Source organism: Nanorana parkeri, unplaced genomic scaffold (genome assembly GCF_000935625.1).
Source record: "Nanorana parkeri isolate BGI_ZX_2015 unplaced genomic scaffold, ASM93562v1 scaffold160, whole genome shotgun sequence".
Taxonomy (NCBI): domain Eukaryota; kingdom Metazoa; phylum Chordata; class Amphibia; order Anura; family Dicroglossidae; genus Nanorana; species Nanorana parkeri.
The window spans coordinates 1,913,524-1,940,779 of record NW_017306428.1 but is presented as its reverse complement, the minus strand read 5'-3'; the positions used below and the strand labels follow the sequence as shown (position 1 = coordinate 1,940,779).

The 27,256-nt window shown below is 40.9% G+C and overlaps 1 protein-coding gene across 1 annotated transcript in view; it reads left to right on the top strand.

Annotated features, from left to right (window-relative positions):
• Positions 1-27,256, top strand: part of LOC108785406 (atrial natriuretic peptide receptor 1-like) — a 108,932-nt gene that overhangs the window by 25,486 nt on the left and 56,190 nt on the right. Inside the window, exons 10-15 of the mRNA XM_018554463.1 lie at positions 1,581-1,726; positions 6,219-6,316; positions 13,331-13,472; positions 15,735-15,787; positions 21,825-21,911; positions 22,262-22,405. Of these exons, the coding sequence (XP_018409965.1) occupies positions 1,581-1,726; positions 6,219-6,316; positions 13,331-13,472; positions 15,735-15,787; positions 21,825-21,911; positions 22,262-22,405 (670 nt within the window). The remainder of the gene's footprint in view (positions 1-1,580; positions 1,727-6,218; positions 6,317-13,330; positions 13,473-15,734; positions 15,788-21,824; positions 21,912-22,261; positions 22,406-27,256) is intronic.

Here is a 27,256-nt window from a genome sequence, read left to right as displayed (position 1 = left end):
CATATGTGTAAACTGTCTTGCCTGCCAAAAATGTGGGTTTTTTTTTTAGCCGTCTAACCTCAAAACCCCTGAAAAAACCCATAGCCAGTTGCTGACCGTTTACTTTTATCCACTGTAGATAAAGTAATAAAGCTTGGTCTATGTTTGGACTGCAGAGGAGCAGAAACTCACTGATTAGGTTACCTTTCGGTTCACTCCTTGTGCTGTCACAATAATTGCATAAATAATATGACACAATGCATAGCCACGGTTAATATCCATATTATTGCGAAGTGAAAATGTACATAGTTCATTTTCCTCAGGCCATTTATTCAGTGCCATTAGTAGCTGTTTAATTACTGCCGTCGTGTGGGCATTTTGGTTATTGCACCATGTTTTTCTGCATTCCCTCCCCTTGTGTGTAATGTACCGCCCTTCTTCTCCAGCTAGTCGTGTGTCATGGCTGCCTATAGCAGGACCACATGTACATGCTAGCTTGGAAACATTATCATCCTTGACCTTTAAATACCGTCTATTCATTAATCTGCTGTATCCTGTTGTCTGCTGTAACCTGCTGCATGCAATAAAGCATTTTGTGGAAAGGTATTTGGTGAGTTCAGTTATCTGATAAGGATTGTCCGCAGTGATTATATCTGCTGATACCGGCCAGGCATAGAGGTCTCAGCAAGGGATAAATCGCTAATACAACAATTGGAGTTAGAATACTCCTCCAATCGGCAGGCTCCTGAATGGCTCATGTTATTCTCCCTTCCTTTCCCAGTCTGAATGCTGATGTAGAGGAAATTAAAGTAGGGTAGTACTAAGACTGAGGCACAGTTTAAAAATAAATTTAGTGCTGACCTCCAGAATCATTCTGGGGTTTTTTTTAACTACAAACTCTATCTCCCCATATACAGCTGCAATCAAAAAACATTTTTAAATTACTTACTTTTGTGGCCAAAAAATCCATTCATCCAATGGACATTAGGGGTGGGTCACAAGATATTTCTCAGCTGTGAGCTGCTAGATTCATCATAATTCATTTCCATGTAACGCCCATTAAAGAAAACAGGGATTCACAGGCGGGAAAGACTAGTGTATCCATGCATTCTAGGCATTCAAGGAGCAGTTACACAACCAGTAGCCCTACTCAAGGAGAAAAAGCAGGAGTTACCTTTTTTATTTACTGAAAGCTGCTGGACTTCTGCACTATTGATGGGACATTTTAAGACTAGTTTACTCTAAGGCAATTTTGAGCACATTAAAGAAGGACTAAGGTAAACAAGTAGATAGTTGATGCAATACCAGAGTTTACCATTAAAAGTATTTTTTGGATTTATGGAAACGGATTAAACAAAGTATTTTATATCTGCCTACACTATAATTAAATTGCTCAGGTTTTGTTGTATATATTCAAAATGAATTCCAACTTGTATGCAAAACAAGTAAAAAGTCCCTACGTTCTTCTCAAACCTTAATTTAAATGTGGAGCAATTTATGGGGGGTTACTACATGTTGGAGTATAAACAGTTGACTTATTCATTTATTAGACATTTGCATAATTTTCATAATGTTGTTTTTCCTGGTCTCTTATTCTCCAGTGTGTGGCAATGGTTTGTGTGAAGACGAAGAATTTTGTGCTACATGCCCAGTAGACTGTGGAGAATGTTCGCTCCCAAATTATGTTCGAATGGCCATTGCTATTCCGGTGGCAATCATTATCACAGGCTTCATTTTGTCTGCTATGGTAAATCCATTTTTAATAACACAGCAGATTGTTTCTTAGTTGTTTCAGCATGAGGCTCTGTTCACACATTAGCGTTTTTCCATGTATAATAGTATGCGCAGAAATGCGCAAAACACAAAAACCCATACATTTTAATGTAGCTTATTCACACCTAGACGTCATACACGTGGCATGAAAACGCACATCGCTCAAAAAAGTACAAGTGCAATATTCTGGGCGACTTCTGCACATTCTGGCTCTAGTAGTAGTCGCAAATGTGCGGAAACTGTGTGTATGTTTAAATGTGCACATTATTGTGCCGTGCGTATGAATGCGCAGCACACCGTGCTGAAATCAAAATTGAGCCTGAGGGTTGCAACCCATAAATACAAAGTTCAGCATTACTATGTTGTTTTTATGTTATACTTTACTCAGGATAACAATAAAAGTAGCAGAAGTGTCCCATCCCTCACCCTCATTCCTGAATGTCCAACCCTCGTCTCATCCACTGTACCCATGGGATCATCAAAATATGTTTTTATTGTAGTAAGGACCATCATCTACTAGTGCTTTCTCCCAGACAACAGATAGTCCTTCATGTCTTAAGCTATGTCTTTGTTGGGTCTCCTTCTCCTCTTAGCTGGGTATGCAGTTGCATGGCTGGGTTTTCTAGTGGCCTACAGTGTAGCAGAAGCATGCAAAAGTGTCTCTTTCTCTGTGCCACAAAATTTTCTACCCAATATACTGGGATATGGTCTGTCATTAGAGTGCTTTGGTATTTTAATTATTTATTGATAATTGTTGCTGTCACTCTTGTTCTAAAGCAGCCTGCTGCCCTGCCGGTATTTGCCGAACTTCTGTGAGAAACCTGGACAGGACTTCCAGAAGTCCCGCCAGTACCTCTAATGGTACTCACAGGAGCCCTGCCAGTACTTCTAATGGCACTCACAGAATCCAGGCCAGTATTGGTAAAAGTAGCCACAGAATACATGCCAGAACATCCAGAAGTGATGCTGAGTGTGTCTCCTCTGATTCAGAGGGATATTTAAGCACCAGCTCTGGAAGTGGGTGGTGCTGTGTCTTCAAACCAGCTATTCTGCTTGTGCAAAGAGCTATCATACTGAAGTTGTTTATGTTTGCTGACCTGGACCTCCTGACCACTCTCTGCTTGTCTCCTGCCCTGACCTCTGCCTGGACCCGAATATGCTCTCGTCTTTTGCCTTGCATACCAACTGCTCGTTACTGACCTTGACTGCCTGACTATTTCCTGCTAGCCCGCCTGCCTTGACCACTGCCTGAATCCAACTATGCTCTTGTCTTCTCTCTTGTCTTATTTACTGGCTGCTGAACCAGACCGCCTGACCATTCTCTAATTATCACATGTCTGGACCCCTGCCGGATTCCAACCACACTCTACGCACCTGGTGCGTGCGTGTGTTTAGGTTAGTAAATCACCCCCTCTGTCTCACACTGGAGCCTTTCTGTTAGGGCAACACCCCCTGGCAGGTGACGCTGACTCACCTGAAGTGTGGAGTCTAAGCAGCAGCCAGTTTTCCCCAGTGCTCCTAATGGTGGAGATGAGATTTGCTGCTTGCTGGCACCAGGTTGCAGTCCTCAGGATCACTCTGCCAAGGGATGAGCAATGTACTGGCAAAACCTTTCATCATGTTCGTCTCTGACAGCACCTAGATTTTCAGGAAAAAAGTCCAAATGTGAATGCAGAAAGTGCATATTCGGTGTCATGCTGCACTTCATAATCTTATATGCTGTAATAAATTTGTCAACCATCTAAATATAGTTTGATGCTCTGTAGTTACCCAAAACTTTTTTAATTACATCCTTGAATGCTTTCTAGGCAATTTCCTCTGGCCCCACTAACAAATCTTCGAACTGCTTGTTACATAGTTACATAGTTACATAGTATTTGAGGTTGAATAAAGACATTAGTCCATCAAGTCCAACCTATTAGGATCTCATTCTAGGAGTACCCGTACCCCTGTATATTACGGTCCCTTAAGAAATCGTCCAAAAGTTTCTTGAACAATTCCACATTATTTGCTGAAATCACCGCCTGTGGCAGTGAGTTCCAGACCCTAACTGATCTTACTGTGAAGAACCCCCTTCGCCCCTTGTGCTGGAATTTTTTTTCCATCAATTTTAGGTGATGGCCTCTAGTTTTTGTAACGGAGTTAATTTTAAACAGTTTATCGCTAATGTTGCTACCACCATTAAACATTTTGTACATGGAAATCATATCCCCCCTTAATCTCCTCACCTCTAATGTGAACATGTTTAAATTTAGTAGCCTCGTCTCGTAGCTCTGGTCCTCCATACCCCTAATTAGTTTGGTTGCCCTTCGCTGGACTTTTTCCAACTCAAGGACATCTTTTCTTAGTACTGGTGACCAGAACTGGACCGCGTACTCCAGATGAGGTCGAACCAATGATCTATAAAGTGGCAAAATTATAGACTTGTCCCTGCAATACATCCCCTTTTTAATACAGGACAAGACCCTGCTAGCTTTGTTTACAGCAGCCTTTGTTGTTGATGATGTATCTTATTTGTGGACCAACAAAAATGGCTTCCTTACTCTTGGCATCAGTTATCCTTGGAAACATCTCAACATTCTCAAATAATGAAAACCTTCCCCTTTTTTGTTCATTGCTTTCACAAAAGTTTTAAACAGTCTGAGTTTTATGTGAAGTGGAGGCAAACATATCTTTGTTTGGTCAACAAGTGGTTTGTGTGCCACATTTTTCTGTCCTGGAACCATATTCTTTTGGTTCCTTTTTTGGTTCCTTTTTTAATGTCATGTGATTTTTTTTCCTGGCTGCCCCATTTGCAGATAAAACAAGAGTGCGTGGTATAGCCAAGCTGCATTCCAAGCACCAGGTCTACTGGATGTGCTTCAACAACAGTTCCATGTTTTCGTATGTTTCCTACATTTGTGCAGCTTAGTCAAGTGGTATTGAATGGTGTACATTGTCATTGTGTAGCAAGACAGCCTTGATGCTTAATATGAATGAATCAATAAAAAGGTGCCATTCTAGCAGGTCATTCTCTCAACCCAAAGCTGTGAAGAAATCGTCAGTTCTCTACCTGTGCAAAGAGACATTTTAAATCATCTTGGTGGCTTTTAAAGATAGATATTTTCATACTTGGTGATAGCAAACACCATCCTTGCCATCTGGAACCCAGTAGTTCTGCTTTTGATTATGACAAACTCAAGTGTCTGACCAGGTCCTTTCATTCTTACTGTTATGAGTTAAGGCTGGCCAGACATACATGATTCAAAATCTGCATTATTGTCACTGTTCTGGTTGGTGCACTGCAACATCTTTAGCAACTTCATCTATTTCGTCCAACTATGCTCTTGTCTCCTGTCTCGCTCCTATTTACTTGCTGTTGACCCGGACCGCTTGATCATTCTCTGAGTTGAGGCTTGCGAGACATACATGATTCAAAATCTAAATTAGTGCCGTTGTATCTGGTTGTTTCAGTCCAGCAGACTGTCATCATGTGGCACTGCTCTCATGGCTGGGGTACTCAACTGATTTTGTATTTTTAACAGAGAACCTGGAGACATTAATCAGACAGAAGTAACAGTCCATTACATTCTCCTTCTGTTTTTGCCATATCATCGGGACAGCAAATGGCATTGACTTCCAAGTTCCTGTGAGCCAAGCTCTAAGATTGAGAGCACATCTTGCACAACAAATGTGAGGAGCCAATGCCTTGTCCTGAACACCAACCTTACAACCAAGTAGAGTGCATACACTTTCTTAACAGGTCTAGTCATGGTGCATATTTGAGACTTAAGTGTATACTGTCATGACTGTTTCGACATTGTCGAGCCATCTCTAATGTCACCAACTGTACTACAACATCTACAACAGCAAGGCTGTAACTAAGTTAGACCTACATTGCAAGCTGTCCCTAGAGCAGCATACACTAAGCCTAAGCATTTCCAGGCATGCCCAACCTGTGCAAGTTCCACACACATTATACAAACAGCCCTTTGTGCGTGCCTGCACTTGTATGAGCTACACAAAACATCATATAACATAATCAATAATTAGTAGATTTTTTTAAATGGTACATGATAAGATAAATTACACTTTATTTTCATGAGTATCAGCCCACAATCTGTAAGATGCACCCAGAAGCATTCAAGAAGCAAAATCTATGTTGTGCAGTGTAGTCAATCATGCTCATATGTATATGTTCATCCATTTTTGTGTTAAATAATAGTGAAGACATTTTAATGTCTCATAGTAAAATGTAGCACTGAGGAGCAAAGGTGTTTACAGCAGTTATGTCTTTAATAGACCCAACTGCCAAGTAGCTAGATAATAGTTATTTTCGTATCCCGCTCAACAAAATATTTTGTCCTCTTAAACTAATAAGAACAACATTAAAATTTGGAAAAAGAAAGATAACCATTGCCATTACTTTCATCGCTTTTATTTAATGTAACAATTGTCATTTTCTTTATACTTTTTACTTTGTATAGTGGTTTCAATACCAAAGGCAAAAAATGTTTTGGGATGAAAGTTGGATTATCAAGTACAGTGACATAAAACAAGGTATGAAGTCCAAACATGTTAATATGTAGGATTGTTTTTGCCCTTATTTTAAATGCATTCTGTATATATAACACTGAGAGTCTGCATATGACCTTTTGTATCTCCATAAACGATCTTAGTCAGCACCCTGTATCTATTTTCATTGACAATGCATTTGCACACATATACACATCCTTTTCCTTTATAAGAAGAAGCAGGCTACAGGAATGACAATGACATGTCATCAAAATCATGAAGCGATAGCCCATGCTAAAGATGTTTATTTGTTCCTGTGATATCGTACACCTCAGATCTGTGGTTTTAGATTTATTGCTTCAAAAATGTCATCTATAAATAACTAGGACACATGGATGACCTGTATGATCTCTTTGACCTTTATAGTACAAAGCATATATTGCACTGTGTACTCCAGAGAAGCCAAATTCATATGTTAAAACCCTGGTGGTAAGCACTATAGAGTCACATAAAAGCAGTTGAGGTAGACTTTGATAAAGTCTGTCATCTGCTCCCTCTGGGGCAGCAGGGGAATCTCCTGACACTTACCAAAGGCGGGATGGGGCATAACTGTGATGGCAGCACTCCCCAAAATCCGCTGCTGACATCAGAACATGACAATTACACTCCTACACTCACACTGCGCAGAGATTTTCCAGCTCGGGGGACAACACTCTAAGCACCAGTACACCATGATTGGTTATTAATGGGGTATGTTAACTAGCAGTTAAAGGATTAAAGGGCTAAAGCAGTTAAAGGGTTAACACACACAAGCAATAGCTGCCACCACATGTTTTAATGAAAACAAGCACTGTTCAAGTTTCTCCTGTAGCAATTATGACTTTTAGGTGATGTCTGCCCACAGACAGGAAGGTAATAGAGTTTAAAATAGCACTCTTCAAAGAGACAAGGATTCTTTCATTTCTGATTCAGAGCATTTAAAGATAAAGCCTAGCTATTTTTAATTGTTATTTTAATGAAAGAAAAGGGAAAAAATGTTTTTTGGAAGAATATATTTTCAGAAAATGATATTACAAAATAGACATAATTAAATTTGAAAAAGAGTTCGCCTATTCTTGAGTCTGGTTCTCTATCCAAATTAATGTATTATGGTCATCGAGTCTCATGAAGGACCCTTAGCCGTCTGGCATGGTTTCACGAGCTGTGGATGCAGCCATCTTTTCTACTCCCTGAGGAGGATGTTTACAGAAATGACATAACCAATTAAAGGTTCTGAGGGGTAGGAGGAGGAGGGGTAGGAGTTGGAGGGGTTGAAGTTTGTGATTTATACTTCAGCGGACCCTCTATTAATGTCACTTTCTTAACTATATCAATATTTCCCTCAATTCAACAATCAACATATTATTGAATAGAATAAATTTACCATTTGTAAGACACTAAATATATATACATCTGATGTATGATCTCTTAGGACATGTAATGTGACAAATTAGTCTCCAGTACATTATAGTCTAGTCATGCCTGGTAGTAAACTGTAATTCTCTTATGCATTTGTGTAAACACTTGTTATGCATGTCATTTTATCATATCAATATTTATGGAGCTAAATTTTGGGTTCTTACAGTTGAACCTAAGGTTAACAAAAAAAAAAGAAAACCAGACTCAGGATTTGTATTGTTTTAAACCTTTCAACTAAACTATTTTCAATAGGCAATATAAAGGTCTCTGGTTTTCCAGCCCCCACTAAATGCTGTTTATGATAGCCCCTCTGTTTTGTCTTTAAAGTTAACTTGTGAATTTTGGAAAAATATTATAATGACACTGTGCACAGTCTGAATCAGGTTTATCAGACTTCATTATTATTACAATTACAATTTAATAGTGGGGTAGAGGGGTGCCTTATTTTGGAATAAAATGGTATATGGCGTGCTCTTCTGTGTGGTAAAGAGTGGTTTAGGTTGTAGGATGAATAGGGCGGTAATCAGTGGTGTGACTGATGATGTCAATGTGGGGATTGGGATAAGCAATTATATATTATACAAGCAATTATATACATTATACATGATGCCCACTTGTCCTGATAGCTCAACTGCATTCAGTGGTGCTGGAAGTGGAATAATGTACCTGGGGCCCAACAAAAGATATGAAAGTAAAGTACAATATACAAGCAGCGTGCAAAGTGGACCACGGAGAAGAGTGGGGGTTGCTTACTGTGAATGAGTAAGTTTGCGTGGTAAAGGATGGCAGAAAATAAGGGGCTGAGAGGAAGCAGTTTAGGGGTAGGAGTAGATGTAATATGGGTATGGAGGCAAGGGAGACAATGGGGCTATTTGTGGTCTGGCCATGAGGTAAGGTACCTGAGTGGTCTAGGGAATAGTGGCTTGGATAACCTTTTTAGAGTGCAAATGAAGGGGGAATATATGGAGGAGTAGAGTGGATTAAAATTAGTGAAGCAAAATAGAACTCGCGTTAGAAAAGGAGATATAAAGATGTGGAACAAGTGAAAGGTAATTAGAAGCCAGTGTGGATGGAATGCAATAAGCAGGTGTGTAGGATGACAGCATGAGGTTGAGAGGCCAAGAACAGATGCCACTACTTACTGCCAGGGTCTGTGCGCCTTTTAATTCTGGTTAGCTTAAAAGTGTTGCCAGTTCTGTGTGCTAGGCTGGGGCATGGGAGATAAGTAGGGGTCAGGCAGGCAATAAGCACATAACCTGGATGGTGGATGGGTGTGGGACCGAGAGATGGACTGAACACCTCCTGGCTAGGTGATCTGTCAATGGCTGTTAATCAAGGCAATAAAAGATATCAAAATAGTGGTGATGGCTTGTAGTGGCACCAGCCAAGCAGGAGGGGAGGCACCAGTTTTTGTCTAGGCATATTGCTATTGCATATGGCTATTGCCAATCAATGCCTCCTGAAAACAACAGTGCTGCTGGAAAGTATAGCTGAAAGCAATCAGCTATACTGCCAGTAACATTGTGTTTTGAAAGTAGCATGGGGCCAACTCTTCCAAAGTGAGTTCATTTTCATAGAAGCAGCTTGGATGTTACAGCCCCTTCCCTGGGAAAGGGTGCATAAAGACAGATCTAGCTTTGTCAGACTACAAATTGCACAAGACATAGAAGGTTATAAGGGTTTCTGGAGGGGTGTAAATGACCGTCCAAGAGAGATATTTTAAAGGAATATACAAAATTTATTGCTAATACATGCTTGATTAATTACATACATGATTCAAAACAATCTTATTAAAAATCAAAACCCTGCAGAGGATACATTAATATATTCATTATTAACAACTCTATAATTCATTTGGTGCGACAATTCATTATGTTGTTCAATGTAATTCAGATGTGGTTAAATTATTATAACCAGATGGTAGTTTTCGTATTCAAACGTGGTTTCATGATTATAACCAATTAGTAGTTTTTCAAAGCATAGCTTAACTTATTAGGCCCCGACGCGTTTCGCCATGGGCTTCATCAGGGGACCCATTTAGGATGAATCTATTAATAAGAAAATGTTTCTTCATTTATATGTACATCATATCTGACATTCATTAATGCATACGTTTAGATCTATTGTTCATATATCCTAATATTCCTAAATATGACCCCAACTGGGTCAATTAGATACTATATAGTTGCTCTGAGAGCTATTACTTACCATTTGTCGGACCAAATGAATTATAGAGTTGTTAATAATGAATATATTAATGTATCCTCTGCAGGGTTTTGATTTTTAATAAGATTGTTTTGAATCATGTATGTAATTAATCAAGCATGTATTAGCAATACATTTTGTATATTCCTTTAAAATATCTCTCTTGGACGGTCATTTACACCCCTCCAGAAACCCTTATAACCTTCTATGTCTTGTCTAATTATGCAATTAGGGGGAGAGGTGTAAAACTAGGTATACACAGGGGGACTACCCATAATTTAGTAAAAAAAATACAAATTGCACAAGACTGCCTACTGTATACAGGGCCGTCTTTAAAAGGAGAACTATGGGGTCAGTGTTTTTCCCCATAGTTCTCCTTGGGGTAACGGGAGGACACAAACTAGCGTCCTCCCGTTACCCTAAGCTGGCGAGGAGATAGAGAGGGAGGAGAGAGGGAGGAGAGACAGACAGTGGATAGAGCGAGGAGAGACAGACAGGGGAGAGACAGCCAGGAGCGAGAGAAGAGAGAGTGAGGCGTGACAGCCAGGAGAGAGACAGTCAGAATAGAGAGAGGAGAGACAGCCAGGAGAGAGAGTAGAGACAGCTAGGAGAGAGAGAGAGAAAAGAGACAGCAAGGATAAAGAGAGAAGAGACAGCCAGGAGAGAGAGAGGAGAGACAGCCAGGGGAGAGAACAGGGTGAGGCAGCCAGGAAAGAGAGCAAGAAGAGACAGCCAGGGGAGAGAGCGAGGAGAGACCACCAGAATAGAGTGAGAAGAGACAGCCAGGGGAGACAGCGAAGGAGAGACAGCAAGAGAGAGCAAGGAGAGACAGCCATGAGAGAAAGCGAGAAGAGACAGCCAGGGGAGAGAGCAAAGAGAGACAGCCAGGAGAAAGATTGAGGAAAGACAGCCAGGAGAGAGAGAGGAGAGACAGCCAGGGGAGAGAGCGAGGAGAGACCGCCAGAATAGAGAGAGAAGAGACAGCCAGGAGAGAGAGCAAGGAGAGACAGCCATGAGAGAAAGCGAGAAGAGCCAGCCAGGGGAGAGAGCAAAGAGAGACAGCCAGGAGAAAGAGCAAGGACAGACAGCCAGGAGAGAGACAGGATAGTGGTAGGGGTGCACAGATACCAAGTACAGTACTCGGTACAAGTACATGTACCGATACTTTTGAGCTCCAAGACTAGACTAGAGAAAAATTTAAAAATTAGGAGGCAGCTGTCATTTGTAAGGAGCACACGGAGCTCCTGGGATTTGTACATCTCTGTTTTAATGTACGATTTTGTTTTTATAAATATAAATAAAGGGATGCACAGATGCCAGTTTTGCGAGTACGAGTACTGGTACTTGCCGAGTACTTACAAGTACGAGTACTGATACATTTGTGTTTATTGTCATGTGACAGTTTTGCAAAAACAATACAGACTAATGATTTCAGGACAGTGGTGGAGCGCCAGAGCCAGGTCCCAGCTACAACCACTGCAACTCTGGTAGTTCTCATGAAAATGCCAAGTATCTGCACTTGGATTCAAAAAGTATCTGTGCATCCCTACCTGGTGGGAAGCTGTGCGGAGTCTCAGGAGGACAATACGGGATCTCAGGAGGGCTGTGTACGGGGTCTCAGGCGGGCTGTGCAGGTATCGGTGCAGTAGCATCCCTAGTGAATTATAAACGTGCAATGCATTTTATAGACCAACTACACATGCAATCTAATAATAATCTACATGTGATATAAATATATAAGTATGCAGAATAACCCTATGGTGAATAAATACAATATATAGTGGAAAAATACCTAATAATGTATTTATTCACCATAGGGTAATTCTGCGTATTTATATATTTCTGTATTTATTTCACATGTAGATTATCATTAAAGAGACAAAAGTTGTTTTCCCTCCCCCCATGTTAACGTTAGCACTTACCTTAAATGATGTCTCTTATTCCGATCTTCTTCTTTCCTGATGTTTTCATCTGTCCCTCCAGCGGTGCGGCAGCTCTCCGATCCAGCGATGACTCCTCTCTGCTTGCAGGCACTTCCGATCCAGCGGTGTCTGCATGCGGGTGCACGCGTCCATAGACTTACCTTGCGTCCCTGCTCGTCTCCCGGCCGAGAATCCGAACTGTGCATGCGCCCTCCCCAAGATCCTTTGCGGCCGCATGAGCAGTTCCTGATTCTCGGCACGGGAGCACGCAGCGATAACGAGGTAAGTTTAAACCGCTGTTAAAGCGTTTTTTGTTCTTTTTTAAACTTTTTATCTATATCTACTGCTTGCTAGAAGTAGATATAGGCAAAAAAAACGGAGGGTTTAGAACCCCTTTAAATTACATATGTAGTTGGTCTTTATAGTGCAGTGCACATTTATAATTCACGTTTTTTAGGTGTTATATACAGTTTTTTAGCATGGCAGATTAGGGGTTTGTTGTTCCATAGCACAGATCCTGTTTGTAATATTATCGATAGGTGCATCCCTAGTATTGAGAGAACAGGAAGCTTTGCTGCAGCCATACATAGAACTTGATAATTACATTTTCTGTAAAAACTCTAAATCCTGCTTCAGCAGCACAGATTGAACTAGAGAAGCAATGTCAGGAACCTGCTCTGCATATGTATGTGTTGCACACAGTATATGTATCTGTTGCATACATATACTGTGGCATATTTGGGCACTTACTTGGTGTGAAGGTCCAGAGAGGAGAGGCAGGAGGGGACACAGTGGGGGTGACATCTCAGGGCAGGGTGTGGGCTCCCAGCAGGGCCCCAGACAACACAGGAGAGCAGAGTACGGAGAGCAGGGGGCAGGGGCGGAGTTGATAGTGGGCGGAGCCCAGAGCCACGTCTATGCTGCTGTATGTAGCCTTCTGTCTGTAGAGCACCGATGCTGTGTACACAGACAGGGGGCAGGGCTGGTGCAAGCACCATTGCCTACACAGGTGAGGCTGCCAGCCCTGCATGTGTTTATCCTATGTGGGCTGAAGGGGCAGCTGCTTTGGGCCCCACAACAATGATTGGGCCCTGGGCAGCTGCCCCGTTTGCCCTGCGTTAAAGACGGCCCTGACTGTATAGGTTCATGAGAATATGACACTTTTTTTATTTTTATTAATATGATTAAGCAAACCAAGTATCTACAACTTGCCTAGGCCTTTCGTTCTCTCGGGAAAAAAATATATATCTATACAGTGTGTGTGTTTATATATACACAATATATATATATCTATATCTATATATAGATATATATCTATATATAGATATAGATATATCTATATATAGATATATATAAAAGGATGTAGTAGATTAGTGTGCAATGGGAATTTAACATAAAAAAGTATATCACTAGATGCATTGTGAAAGTCATAAAAATATAGTCTGCCTTTGTAAGTGCTCTTAGTGTGCTAATCTTGAAACACTATTTCTTATCTTCAGATCATTCCACAGCTCAGAATCCTACCGGAAGTACACTCCAAGCTGCCAGCGCCTCCAATGGCAGTTGTATTACTACGCTGAGCTCCTGCACAGGGGCTGTCAGCACTTCGAGACAGCAATTCTTCACCAAGACTGGCAGATAGTATGTCCTTATCAATTTAATTTTCCACTCTCTAATTCTCTACAGAAATTCAACTGAAATCCCATTTCTTCTTGCTCAGTTGTTAATTTTGTTAAATCTGATATACCTTTTGTTTTCATGCAGAATTATCCTGACACTATTTGAATAATCCATTTAAATATAAATAATTGCATACACCAGGAATAAATGTTGTGTGGTACATAGACAGATAAGATGCACCAGATCAAATTTGAATTTGAATGTATAGTCCTAGATGTATATAATTCCCATGACTTCATTATTTTTTATCATTGCAGTGTATAAATATTATATTAATACTTTAATTGTTATAATAATGTATAAGACGTCCTCATTGTTCAATAGATGGGTTTAAAGTGACTGGCATTTAGTTATCAGTGTTTTCTATACTCCTGTCCAATAATCATATTGTTTTTATCTGATGTTCTCCTGTCAGACTTATTTATATGTTATTATGTAATCTCTTCATTATACTGTGGTCTATATTAACTATAAACATGCACACTTAAAGAAGAAAGCCAGGGAAAAAAATGTATTAACCCTTGCAGTGGGGTTACCCCCACCCTGCAAGGGTTAACTGCTCATTTTTTCTAGGTAAAAAAAAAAAAAAGTTTTACTCACCCAATGTTTTGAGATGTCTTGTTCTTAGACTGGTCCCTGTAACGTCTCTCCCCTCATTTGCAATGGTCTAAGGTCCCATAAATCATCATGCCTATACATAGTACTGTATACAGCATAGGAGGAGACCGGCTGGAGGGAGCACACAGCTGGCCAGCTCGGAGCTTCCGGTGAGTATAACTTCGTTTTTTTAGCACCTAGACAAAAATGAGCACTCAAAGGAGAACTATGAGGTGAGTGAATTACACTCATCCTGTAAGAGTCCAGTGCCATCTGCACATGTGCCAAGGGCGTGTCGCCTCACCAACAGGAACAAATCTGCACCAAGGGCGCGTCTTTGCGCCAACCCGCGCATGTGCAGACGGCACGATTCAGCAAGGCGGGAAGGCGCCAAGGAGGCGCACAGGAAGTGACCTAAACCTCAATCATCACTTCCCCTATATAAGCCCAGCCTGGACACTGCCAAATTGCTGGATTATCTTCAGTCTCTCCTTTTTCCTGTGCTGTTGTGTTATCTGTTTGGACCCGGAACCCTAGTGACTACTCTTGCCTGCTTCCTGCCCTTGACCTCGGATTCATATACTGACCATTCTTCTGCCTTGCCCTATTGTACTTTGCTGCCTGATTGGAACCGACCCCGGCTTGGAACTTGACCATTCTTCTGCTTTGCCCTTTTGTACTTCATTGCCCGATTGAACTTGACCCCAGCTCGGATCTTGGATTTAGGCTTGCACGGTGCTCCACACCACCGGCACTCGTGCCACTCGGTGTCCGCCAGGTCTCTGTATCCATCTCCAGAGGTGCAAGGGAGGCCTCCTCACTACTACAGTCTCACCTCAGGTACGTGACACATCCCCATCGTTACAGCCGACGTGTGACATGAAAAAATACCGCCGCTTGCTCACTTCCCGATCATCTCCCTGCACAGCAGTCCCCGCTCCCCACAGGAATTTGCCCCTCTCCAATCCTCCAGTGTTGACTGGAGGGACAGGCAGGGTAGGGGCCGGGCATAGCTGACTTTGCCTCTAGATAGGCAGAGCCCACTGTCAATCAGCCTGTGGGGTGGATCTCAACAGTATTGTTGGGATCCGTCCTGGCTGCAGAGTTCACAGTATAAAGTGGGCAGTAGCCCGCTACATACTGAGTTTTGGGTCACGGAAGGATGTTAGTCTATGTCCTCTGGTGACTCTGAAGAGAACTATGGGATAAAAAGGTTCCTTAATAGTTCTCTTTTAACCCTTGCAGTGTGAGGGTGGCCTCACTGCAAGGGTTAAGAAAAAGTTTTCCTGGAGTTTTTTGTTAAAGGAAATAAATCGGAAGAATGCCATTTCTGAACTCTGATCTGAAAAAAAGGTATGCGGATAAAGACTTAAGACTTTACTCTTATTTTCCTGACATTCATACTCTGGTTGAGTAGCAGGTAATTCGCATTTTTAAACAGCAGAAGCAGCTCCTGTGTTTTTAAATCCTGATACATTTAACAAATGTTAAAGGTAAAGCCCACCTTTAAAAAAAAAAAAAAAAGTAAACGCATACCTCTTCATGAATGAAATTTTTTTTTTTTTTTTCATTTATTTTTTGCATTGGAGCCAGTTAAGCAGTGTAACCGTGATTAGCGTGTTGCAGGTGCAATATTCTGGCTTCTACAGATTCTCTCTTCTGTCTATGTCATCTCTGAGGTATGGACATTCAGCAACAGGGATATAGGACTGGCAATCTCTCAATTCACAGATCATGTTAAAGGGTCTGTTTTTTAGATGACATGGCTGTTTGGGCAGAGCCATGCACAGCCACACTATTTTTTTCAAAAAGAACAGCAGCCAACAGGGAGAATAACCCCCCAATTCAGGTACATGGGGGGTAGGATGGGGGTAGGGGATTGCAATTTGACCATGCTTCATGTTACACCATAAATACGAGTGCAACTTGAAGCATGGTAAAAATGTAAACTTACCCATTAATAAATTACATTTGAACTAATGTGCGCATGCACTCTACGTTGGAGTGTATGTACTAGCTGTATTTCTATACTTGGAAAAAATTAATAAAAAACTTATGAAACTAAAAAAAAAAATAATTACATTTAGGTGAATCTCATAGATGAGACATGTTTTGAAGGCCCCTTAGCACTGAAAATTAGGGATGCACCAACACCATTTTTTTCAAGACAGAGTACGAGTACAGATACTTTTCCTCAAGTACTCCCTGATACCAATTACTGATACCTTTTTTTCAGTGCTATGTGACAGTTTTTCTAAAACAATACAGACTAATGATTTAAGGACAGTGGAGGAGTGCTAGGGCTGGGACGCAGCTGCAACCCTGGTAGTTCTGCCATTGACTCCAAGCTGTAGAGAGACTACAAATTCCAGCAATACATTATATAGTAGTGCAGAATACCACCAGCTATAGAGGACTACAAATCCCACCAATACATTATACAGCAATGCAGAATAATATGAAGCTACATACTGTGTGTTGCTCACCAGGGCTGTGTGCACAGTCTTACTAGGACTGTTTGCAGGGTCTCACCAGAGCTGCGTATGGGTCTCACCAGGGCTGTGTGGGTCTCACCAGGGCTGTACGGGCAGGTCTCATTAGGGCTGTGTGGGCGGGTGCAGGACTCCCCAGTGGTATGCCAGGTCTCCCCATGGCCATGCAACTGGATGTGGGCGGCGGGAAGAAGGAGATGTGGGGCCAGAGTGGCGCAGCAAACAGCCACCGCAAGGTCCCCAGCAGGCTGTCAAGAGGTCCCCAGCAAGTGCAGGACCTTACGGCTGCCACTGTGTTTAAAAATTGTACTCGTACTCAGGAAAATGCCCAGTATCGGCACTGATACTGGTATCAGTATTGGTGAATTTCTTCTGAAAATGGGAGTGTGATGAGTCCTGTCCTGTGCCTAATAATGATGATCGAACATCTCATTTCAAAGCTAAACTCCTTACTAAACAAATATTGTCTGATTCCAAAAAATTTGTATTCTTACTTAAGTCTTGGTGTCCTTGGTGTGTATTTCTTACAGATCTGTGCAGTACGTTGTCTCTGTATAGGGATTTCCTGCAACGAAGACCAGTCACTGCTGCTCTCTGTCTTTGTGCAGGGTGACGGGTCATGTATCTGGCCCCTCCTGTAGTTTTCTGCAGGCAGTCTGTAGTGGATGGGGCCTGCTGGGTCCCTCCTACAACTCTGCTCTCTGCACAGGCTATGTACAGCACAGTAATGGTGTCACTGCTCTTTTAAAAGGAAATATCTGATTTTGAAAAGTCATTTTATGCACAAAAAGTGAAGTTGTATCATTTGAGACTATTAAGGAACATATTTAAATTAATGTTTTTGTTCCTGGAATTCATCTTTAAACATCATAAATGTGTCATTTGGCATATAAAGTTCTAATGGCTTTTACAGAATGGACATTGCTCTGTTTAGCTTCAGATGCCAAATATTTTATGACCTTAGGAGCCTTTACAAGGGGTTATGATATTATTTCTTGCAACATATGGGGAACAATTATGCTTTTATATACTAAACAGCATCATAGTGTGTGAACAAAAGATAATTTATTGTAATGTAGATCATTCATAATCAGTGTGAAATTATTGCACAATTTGCTTAATTACCACAGTATATGCTGATACTTGTTTGCATTTTTAGTTACAAATCTAATGTATGATAAAAATATATGCAGTTGAATAACAGAAGATGTTAGACGCAATGCTGAAGAGTAGAGTGCAAATACAGGAAGTCTGTAGAATTGATTTACTGCATGTCTTATACCATACATCACCACCTTCCACAGCTGACATGTTATTCTATTGTGCACATGCCTTCTAAACCATTCTTCATGTCAGTAGAATTACATAATATATTTCTGCATCAGGTAACATCGACACCACTCACTTCTGTTTAAAATAAGTCATCATTCTTTATACAGGGTGACCGACGGGAGTCGGACATTTTTAGAACAGGTAGTACACGGTAAATGGTGATGGGAGGGGGACGAGCTAGGTGTCTTATCCCCCCCCACAGGAATGCCAATTCAGACACAATGAAGCAATGGATATTACAACATCATTTGCTTGCTTACGACAGCTTTGTGGTGAGTCTATCACCGCAACGCAGCGGCTATTTCGTTGAGAATTCAATGTTGAAATCAATGTTCAATGTTAGTTGACATGGAGCCGTTCCCAGTCGCAACACGGTCCTCAGGTTTGTTGAACATTTCAGAAATTTCAGAAATCCGGAAAACATTGCACGGGTGAGAGAGGCACTGGTTAGGAAACCGGGACGGTCTGCTTGAAGACAGGCAAGTGAGTTAGGGTTGAGTCGTGAATAAGTGAGCACCAAGATCACGTGCATTCGCACAGCAAAGTCTTTTTGTTGCTCGTAATCTCTCACATTGAGCTGTTGAACAACCTGCATTTTGTATGGACGGAATCTTAAATCTCTCTGTAAAATGGTTCTCACTGATTCACGACTCAATCCTAACTAACTTCCATGTCTTCAAGCAGACCGTCCCGGGCTCCTAAGCAGTGCCTCTCTCACCCTTGCAATGTTTTTCGGTGTCCTTGCAGTACGGTTGTCCTAAAATGTTCAACCCACCTGAGGACCGTGTTGCGACTGGGAATAGCCCCGTGTTGACCAACATTAAATTCTCGAGGAAATAGCCGCTGCGTTGCTGTAATAATCTACCTGTTCTAAAAACGTCCGACTCCTGTCAGTCACCCTGTACATATAATGTATTTTTTAAACCGTAGTACATCTCCAACATGTAAATCCATACACAGTACATATCTCTGAAATACGTGCTCATTGTTTTCACCCTTATTTATTATACCCTGTTTATCCTATATTGCCATGCCAAATACACTATAAAATGGGTTTGAAATCAGTGCACCTGGAGTTTACCTATTCCAAATTTAGTGGGCAGCTAGTCTGTAACCAGCCTGAGCTCAGATTGCTATTTTATTTTTGCATTTTGTTGGGTTTCCCCTAAGCCTGTTTACTTTTGCCTGTTGCTGGGGATTGTTCTCCAGGATATAAACAAGAAGGTATATATTTTTTACCCTGGTCAATTACTGAGTGATTTATTGCAAGTGATGTGGGTTGGGAAGGAGGTACATATTCAGAGAGCCCTTCTAGAAGCATCCTCACCTCCCAGGCTTTGCCTGGAGAGGATGCCTATGTATGGGATCCTGTCATAGCCTCCCAGGCCTGCTGCCTGACAAGAGTCCAGAGGCCCTTTGCCTCCTAGGTCTGTTGCCTGGGGAGGGAACAGTTCCAGAGCCAAGCCTCAAGGTTTGGAAACAGACCTGTACTAGGGTCCGGAAGACAGCAAGGTTGCTGACAAGGGAGCACCTTCAGGCAATCTTGTGCAGTCCATTACCGATCCCAGCTTAAAGGCACATACAATTTTACAATTGCTGATTTCAGCTTAATGATACACTACAGGTCTGTGAGAGGGTGAGTCGAGAAAATCCTACTCGCTGTTTTGGGTATCCTGTAAACACTATGCCTCTCTCCTCTGGACACTGAGCAAATAAAAGCTGCAAAAGCTGTTAGTGGATTGGTGTTTTGGGGCCAGAACACAAGAGACACACCAATTAGATTCAAATATGCTGTAGAAAAGCAGGAAAAGAAAAGATTAAATCCATTTAGAGGTTTTGGGTATGTTGGGCACAGACAGTATGCCCAACTACCAAAATGACGTCAGTTGTTCTCATCTACTACACAATATAAAATGTTTGGTGTGACTTTCACATTTAAATGCTTGCACTTCCATGTTTGTATTATCATATTATGAGTTGGTCTGTTTTCAGACATACATTCACTTTAAGGTGTATTTCCACTTTTACAACCAAATTTTGAAAATATGTATTTGTTATATGTTCACTTAAAAATAATTTAAAAAAATGCTGCTTACCATTTTATTTGTTCTTTCTGAATGAAACGTTTATCTCTAAACTGAATTTTCCTCTAGAATGCAACAGGATGGGGAGGCTATTTTACAATAATTAACCCTGTCTGTACTGTGTTGGCAGTACAGAGAGGTGTTCTCATTATTAGTTGTAAATTAGATTTGAACACTGTCTGTCCTAACAAAGGGATACAACTATAGAAGCATTGTATGTTAATGAGAGGAAGCCCAGAGTGTCCCTAATCATTCTAAGGGGACAGCCAGAGTTTCCTGTCACTGAATTTGTACAGAGAAGCTTGTAATCTGCCCCAAAGCCTGCTAAAAACCGAGAGCAAAAAAGGTAAAAAAATGTTTTTAAAAATGTATGAATGCTGTGGTAATGGAAACACATAACAATTGTCTTAACTTTGACTTTGTAAAAGTGGAAATACATTTTTAGATCACTACTGTTTGACTACTGCTTGTTCACTTTCCTTACAATACCTGATCAGTCCAAATTATGCTTAGATTTTTCTCAAAAAATCATATATATAAAAAATTGAGAAGTTTAAGGGAAAGGTTCTGTACTAAATAGTTGTCAGTGCAGGCTGGCAGGGCAGATCATAGTATGAGCAGACTGATGGTACTTTCAAATTTTAAAGGTAATCTCTAAGTTTATTTTTTATTTTTTAAAGAGAACTAAACCAAACTTTTTGGTTTAGTCTTCTTTTGGGTCAAAGCAGTTCAATGTACTCCTTTGACCCACTATTTGACCCACTATTTGCTGACAGTGCTGCAGCCAGGAAATTTGACAGCTGGTTCTGCCTCTCTAGAGCTAATTGACAGCTGGTTCTGCCTCTCTAGAGCTAGAGCCAGCTGTGCCCGCTCCCTCCCTGTCTGTCCCTCCAATGAACAATGGAGAAACAGAGAGGGGAGGGGAGAATGCCTGTGGGGAGCGGCCACTGAAAGTCAGGGAGAAGACTGTGAGCTGAGCGATCAGCGGTTCGTGATTGTTCAGCTCTCGATTTATAGAGCCGGCATGTGACACCTACAATGTTACACACCTGCTCTAAGTATTGGAAAGAGTACATTTTACTCTCCCAATACTTACCTTTTTAATTATCTTCCTACACCTTCCTAAACTACTTTACAGCAAGAGTCTGGCTAGTTGTAGAGTTAAATGCTTTCTTTTTCTAAAATTCTACATCTACCATGTTAGAATTGCTCAGAAGTCCTTTTAAGCAAGGCTTCAGCAACTGCAAGTGGGTACACACTAATTAAAAATTTGAAGGCAAAAAATAGTAAACAAGTAAAGATGTGGGATGAAAGTGATGGAGCTTACATAAACCATTGGAGAAGAACCTAGATGCTGGTAATTAAAAAGAAAATAAAGTGAAAGCAGACTCTGAATTGATTTTTTTTTACCGAAGGGACATTGGAAAAATCTATCAGAGAGAATAAAAGGGACAAAAATAAATAGAACATGTGTATTGGGGAAGATTGTCACATATTTTGTACTAAATGTATCAGTGAAAATGTATTACAAGTTTTCTAGGCTTTTGTGTTTGGATAATATACCTTTTCAACCAGAGGAAATATGATAAGCTTTTGAACATCTCTATTTCATCAGATGTCTGATGATTAAAAGTTAAGCCCAGATCCTAGCAATTTAATAAAGATACAGGTTAAATTTATCCAGGTAATCTGATGGTAGACTGCGATGAGACTGTTTGGCAGTTGCTTCAAGAAATGTACTGCTGAGTGCTTGTATAACAGAAAAAAAAAAAAAAAAAACAATGAAAATCACTATTCTCCTTTTTTAGCGATGGCAGGATAGTGGCTATTAAGAAAATCCCAAAGAAGACATTTAACCTTTCCAAAACTATACGGAGGGAAGTAAAGCAAGTTAGGTAAATGTACAGTATCTTTGTTCCAGTGCTAGAATAGAAATAATTTAGATGTGTTATGTGATGCTGTGTTTTGTGTGTCCGGTGAATTTTTGCTTGTGAAACTTTATGTTAGAACAAGACCTCTTTATCTAGCTGGAGGAAGCAGACATTACATTGGGCTTTCATGTGCTGAAAGTGTCTGAAGTGAAAAGTATTTGTGCTGCTCACAGCACCCAATCACAGCTGGAATCTGACAGAAAGCTATAAACCAAATAAATGCTTGTCTTTCAGTCATTAATGATTCAAGAAGTCTGCTAATGTAACTTTGATTTTTGTTTTTACTCAAATTGCATCACCTCTCATCTTTGTAGGGATCTTGATCATCCTAATCTTTGCAAATTTATTGGTGGTTGTGTTGAAGTTCCAAATGTGGCTATTATCACAGAATATTGTCCTAAAGGAAGTTTGCATGATGTACTCGAGACTGAGGATATCCCTCTGAACTGGGGCTTCAGGTAATTACTTGTATGTAGTGTGTGTCTATGTACACTGCTATAGAGGGAAGTTTGCAGGTGAGCAAAATAATTACATTTTAAGCAGTGTGTACATTACAGTCTATATTAAGTTTATGGGTGGAGCAGATCAGCCTGGGTTCACTTTGTGGGCCATTTTTTGAACCCATCGTAAAGTCCTAAAATTGCAAATTTTTACTAATATCTCATTAAGGTACTGTATCTCCATGGGGGGATGAATCTTGAAAATCAGTTTTGGCTATGTTTAAGTCTAGGGGTTGTCAAACTGAGGGCATGGGGAGCTGGGCACTGCCATGGGAAGCATGTGCCAATGGCAAATTGTAAAAAATATAGTGGGGAGAGGGTCTTCCGTTCCATTAATTTTCCCCCGTCAGTTATATAGTATGGCGGATCCAGCCAACATGGGCACCATTGGAAAAACACCATTCATTTCTATGACATGCATAGATGCCTTAAAGCTGCGTGTGGTGTTGCATGAATAACTGATTTTTGCAGTTAGCTTGTTCTAAATACAGCAGCAGCATGCCATTCTAAGTAATTTCAACTTACAAAAAGGCATATTGGGTAGTTTTGGCTGCAACACATGTTTTTTATTATATACAAGGGTAAGGGGACTGAGTTGCCTGGTGGAAATCAAAATACAGCTAAAACCATCAACCTTGGACAAATTGGCTAGTGACAAAACAATTTCATAGTATAGTTTCTGAGCTTTATGTCCCAGTATCACACTGCATTGGCTTAAACATTTAATAAAATGTCAAAACAGAGTGCACCAAAGCACTTCAAAACCACAATCCCACACTCCCCAAACCCATTCCTAACCTGGATATCCATTTATTTCCCAGAATATTCCAAAAATAGATTTCAGTTATGTGTTTTGAATAAAGTGGCCAGTGTCAGGACAGTATGCAAGCACTTGAATAGGCAGTGAATAGAAAGAGCTTTGCAGTGTGGGCCCTAATATCTGCTGCCAACAACACCATTGTGGTCTGCAGCCTCTGGCTGCAGCATCTTAGCCATAGTAAACATAACAGTCATTCAGCTAACAAATGCATGAGGACACATATGACTCAGCACCACAAAACTTGTTGGGAGTAGCACCTCAATGATACAAGTCAGCAGCCAGAGGCTTGTACTCCTCATTCATCAAGGGAGCGTAGCAGCCACTTTCTTTTAGAGTGCTGCTAATGCACCTTTTTTCTCCCACTGTTTACTGGAGCTGCAGGTTCCTTACAGTCCCTGGCTGCTGGAGACACCCGCAGGCGAGCACAGGAACTGCAGGACCTGGCTCCAGCGCCACCTGGGGGTGCTCTGGATCCTGATACGGGTACTCCTAGAATGAGATCCTAATAGGTTGGACTTGATGGACTAATGTCTTTATTCAACCTCAAATACTATGAAGTGCAGAGGGGACGGTTAGGGTGATACTTTCAGACAAGGTCTGAGATATAGCCGGGGGCAGAGTTGTGGATGGCTTTGTAAGTTGTTGTTAATATTTTGAATTTTATCCTTTGGGCTATTGAAAGCCAGTGCAGGGATCGGCAGAGGAGGGTTGCAGACACTGAACGGTTGGTTAGGTTTCATATGAGTCTCAGATCAGTGTAACAACAACTTTATTGAGATGCACAATAAACAGTAAGCCCCACTGACTGCAGTATCGTAAGTTACTGTAAATGGCAAAAGACATTTTAAACTCCATGTTTCCTTTAACTTTTTCACAGAGAGCAGCTTTATAAGCAGCTGTTGTGGTCCTAGTATCCCAGCACCACAACAGCCATGTTTTAATTAGGAAATCAAAATGACAATGTATTATTTCACAGAAAAAGACAAATATTATATTGACTCCTGTATTTAGACACTTTAACTAGACTACACTTTCAGGGGGAGTCACAAGGCAGTTTTTAATCAAGAAATCAAAATGATAGTGTATTATTTCACAGAAAAAAAGTAAGTTCCATGCACACTATGTAAGCAGTTTATTTAGCCTGCTTTTTCAGAGAGAGAACAGGCAGGTTTTATCGTGAAATAAAAATGAGAGCATACTGTGTGAGCTCCCACGAGTGGTCCAGCTTGCACATCCGATAGTCCATGGTGTCCTCATTTTGAAGAGTGAATCATATGGTTTAGGTGCATTTTTTAATTTGCAGATGCAGAACCTGCTCACCCCTAATAGCTGCATGTGCCGACCCTCATTATCTCACTTTAACCCTGCATGACATGATTGGATACAGGGGATTGCCTAACTTTATTAGCAGCTATGCCAAAAGGGGGATTAGGCATTTGGTCCTTGCTGCACTTAACAATGTGTGCTGATTTTGTGTACTAAACTGTACTATACAAGTGCTGCGCTGCAAAAAACAAACAAAAAACAAACTTTCCTGTATCAGTCATGTTGCTGACCCCCTAAAAATACCCTTTTATAATAAAAAATACCTCTTCAAACAAAATGAAACCTAAAACACTAAGGTCCCGTTCACACCAGGGCAGTTCAGTCCGCCGAAATGAACAATCCCATACATTACTATGGGGACCGTTCATGCAAGAGCACGGCTCTGCACGAACTGAACCACCTTCCACCCAAAATGCTCCCTTAGCTACTTTTTTTGCGCTGATCAGTGTGTTTTACATATAAATTTCAATGGAAATAGGCTAATCAGTGCATTTTTGGGCTCTTTTAATTGTGTTTCAGACTTTCAAAAATCATGTGGAAACTGCGCTGAAATGCTTCCGCCCTGGTGTGAATGGGGCCTAAACCAATTTTTTTAAATTTACCTAACTTAAGGTACACAAGAAATATAAAAACATGGAAGAAAAACCATGAAACACCACAAAAAAATGCATAGTGACCAGCAGCTAAGCAGCAACTAAAGTTGTTGCTGAGACACACAAAAAGGTAGCCCTTGAAAAGACTGTTAGGCCTGTGCGCTGTGAATAGATACACAATAATAGCCCACTACAGTGTGTTTCACAGTAATATAGCACAATAGAGCACTGAGTATAGCTCTTTTTAGCAGAACTGTATAGTATAGCAGCAACTATCTCTCACTGCAAATACTCTGTTATCTCTCCCTATCTACTCCATGTCTTTCCAAAACACACTGACTGTTTATATGATTGACTATGCATATAGTGCTATTCTGCAGCTCTGTATAGCAGCATAGCAGAAACTATCTGTGACTGAAAACACTCTGTAATTTGCCCATATCTATGTATCCTCCAACATACACTGACAAAAGGCTGCTGGTAACCCTGACTTTTATAGGGGGTAGGCAGGGACAAAAGATACCCTCCATGACTGCCCCTTCTGAGAGGTCAGCAGGTGCATTATTGGTAATTGGCCAGAACAGCTGCATAGGTCACCATTTTTATGAACTGCAAATTACTTGGGTTCAGGTCAAACTCATGTTTATCACTATTGTTAAGGTGCCCGTACACCTTACAACCATCGCAAGACTTTTGTCTTGCGATGGTTGTAAGCTTATTAAAAGCTTGTACGAACTGCCCATCTTGAACAGGCAGATCGTACTTGCGATCATCGCAAGTCCGCCTTCCTGAGGGGCGGGCTTGCGATGACTGCAATGAGGGGCGGGCTTGCGATGACTGCAAACAGGCAGTGTGCGCATGCGCACACCGGGCTGTTTGGAAGTTGTCGAACAAGCAGGCCACTAACTCGCAGAGAATCGTACGATTCTTGGCGGGTTTTCAAGCCGGCTTGTTCGACGGAAGACATGTGACCGTACAGTAGAAACGGTCGCATGCCTTCCATACACTTTGCGATTATCGTACGATCGAGGGATTTCCCGCGATTATCGTACGATAATCGTACAGTGTATGGGCACCTTAAACCTGAGAAGTGAATATAGGCTTCAACATAATTACACATCTAATCACCAGGCATCTGCTCGTGTCAATGTTTATTTTTTTCTTTATGAAGGGGGTATTGGATTCTCCACTTATTTTACACTGTAAAGCAAAATAGAATTAGAGAGAGGAATATCCAGGAACTCTGTTGAGCAGTATGCGCAGCATCCTATCAAAGCTAGAGCAGATTTGGGTGAGTTTATCTTTTAGGGCAAAATGTTTTAGTGTGATTGCTCCTAGTGTAAATATTTATCAATCTGCATCTTTGATTTAAAGGACAGTCTGGGATTGAATTTGGTTTCCGCGTCCATAGGTTATTCTATAGCACCCATTGTGGACATATAATATCATAGTGATCTGAAGTTACTGAAATAAGTTTAATTAACAGTACTTTTTTATGTTACCTATACCTAACACAAGCCTTTGCAGGCCTCATCAAAATTTAAAAGTTATAACCTGTATCAAATGAAATCAAGCAAAATGGCAGCCCCCTGGGCGCTCCCTTCAGTAGACTTGCTAATTGCAGCAGAAAACTGCAGCGGTGCAAAATAAGAAAACAATGTGAAGTGATGGCAGGAAACAAAAACTGTTAAAATACATTGTGTGTTTTTCTAGTGTTCATGGTATCACTTTTATTGTCATGTAGGTTTATACTGTCATAAATAAGTTGAATGTGAATCTCTACCTGGTAGATTTAAATATAAGTAGCTAATATTAAAGCAAGGTGAGCAAAAGGAGTAATACATCAAAACATACTTGTCCTTGCACTTTATGTTGACACATCACCCCACTGTCTCCACAGAGAGCCTGCAGTTGCTTACTTAGGGATCCATTAATGACCCATGCTTCAAAGGGAGCACTACAGTAATGCTTTGCATAGCAAAAGGTGTGCAGATCTTTACAGTTATATATTGTTAACTTATTTTGCTTGTATATTAGTGTTGAGACTATATTACTATGTGTGTGTATATA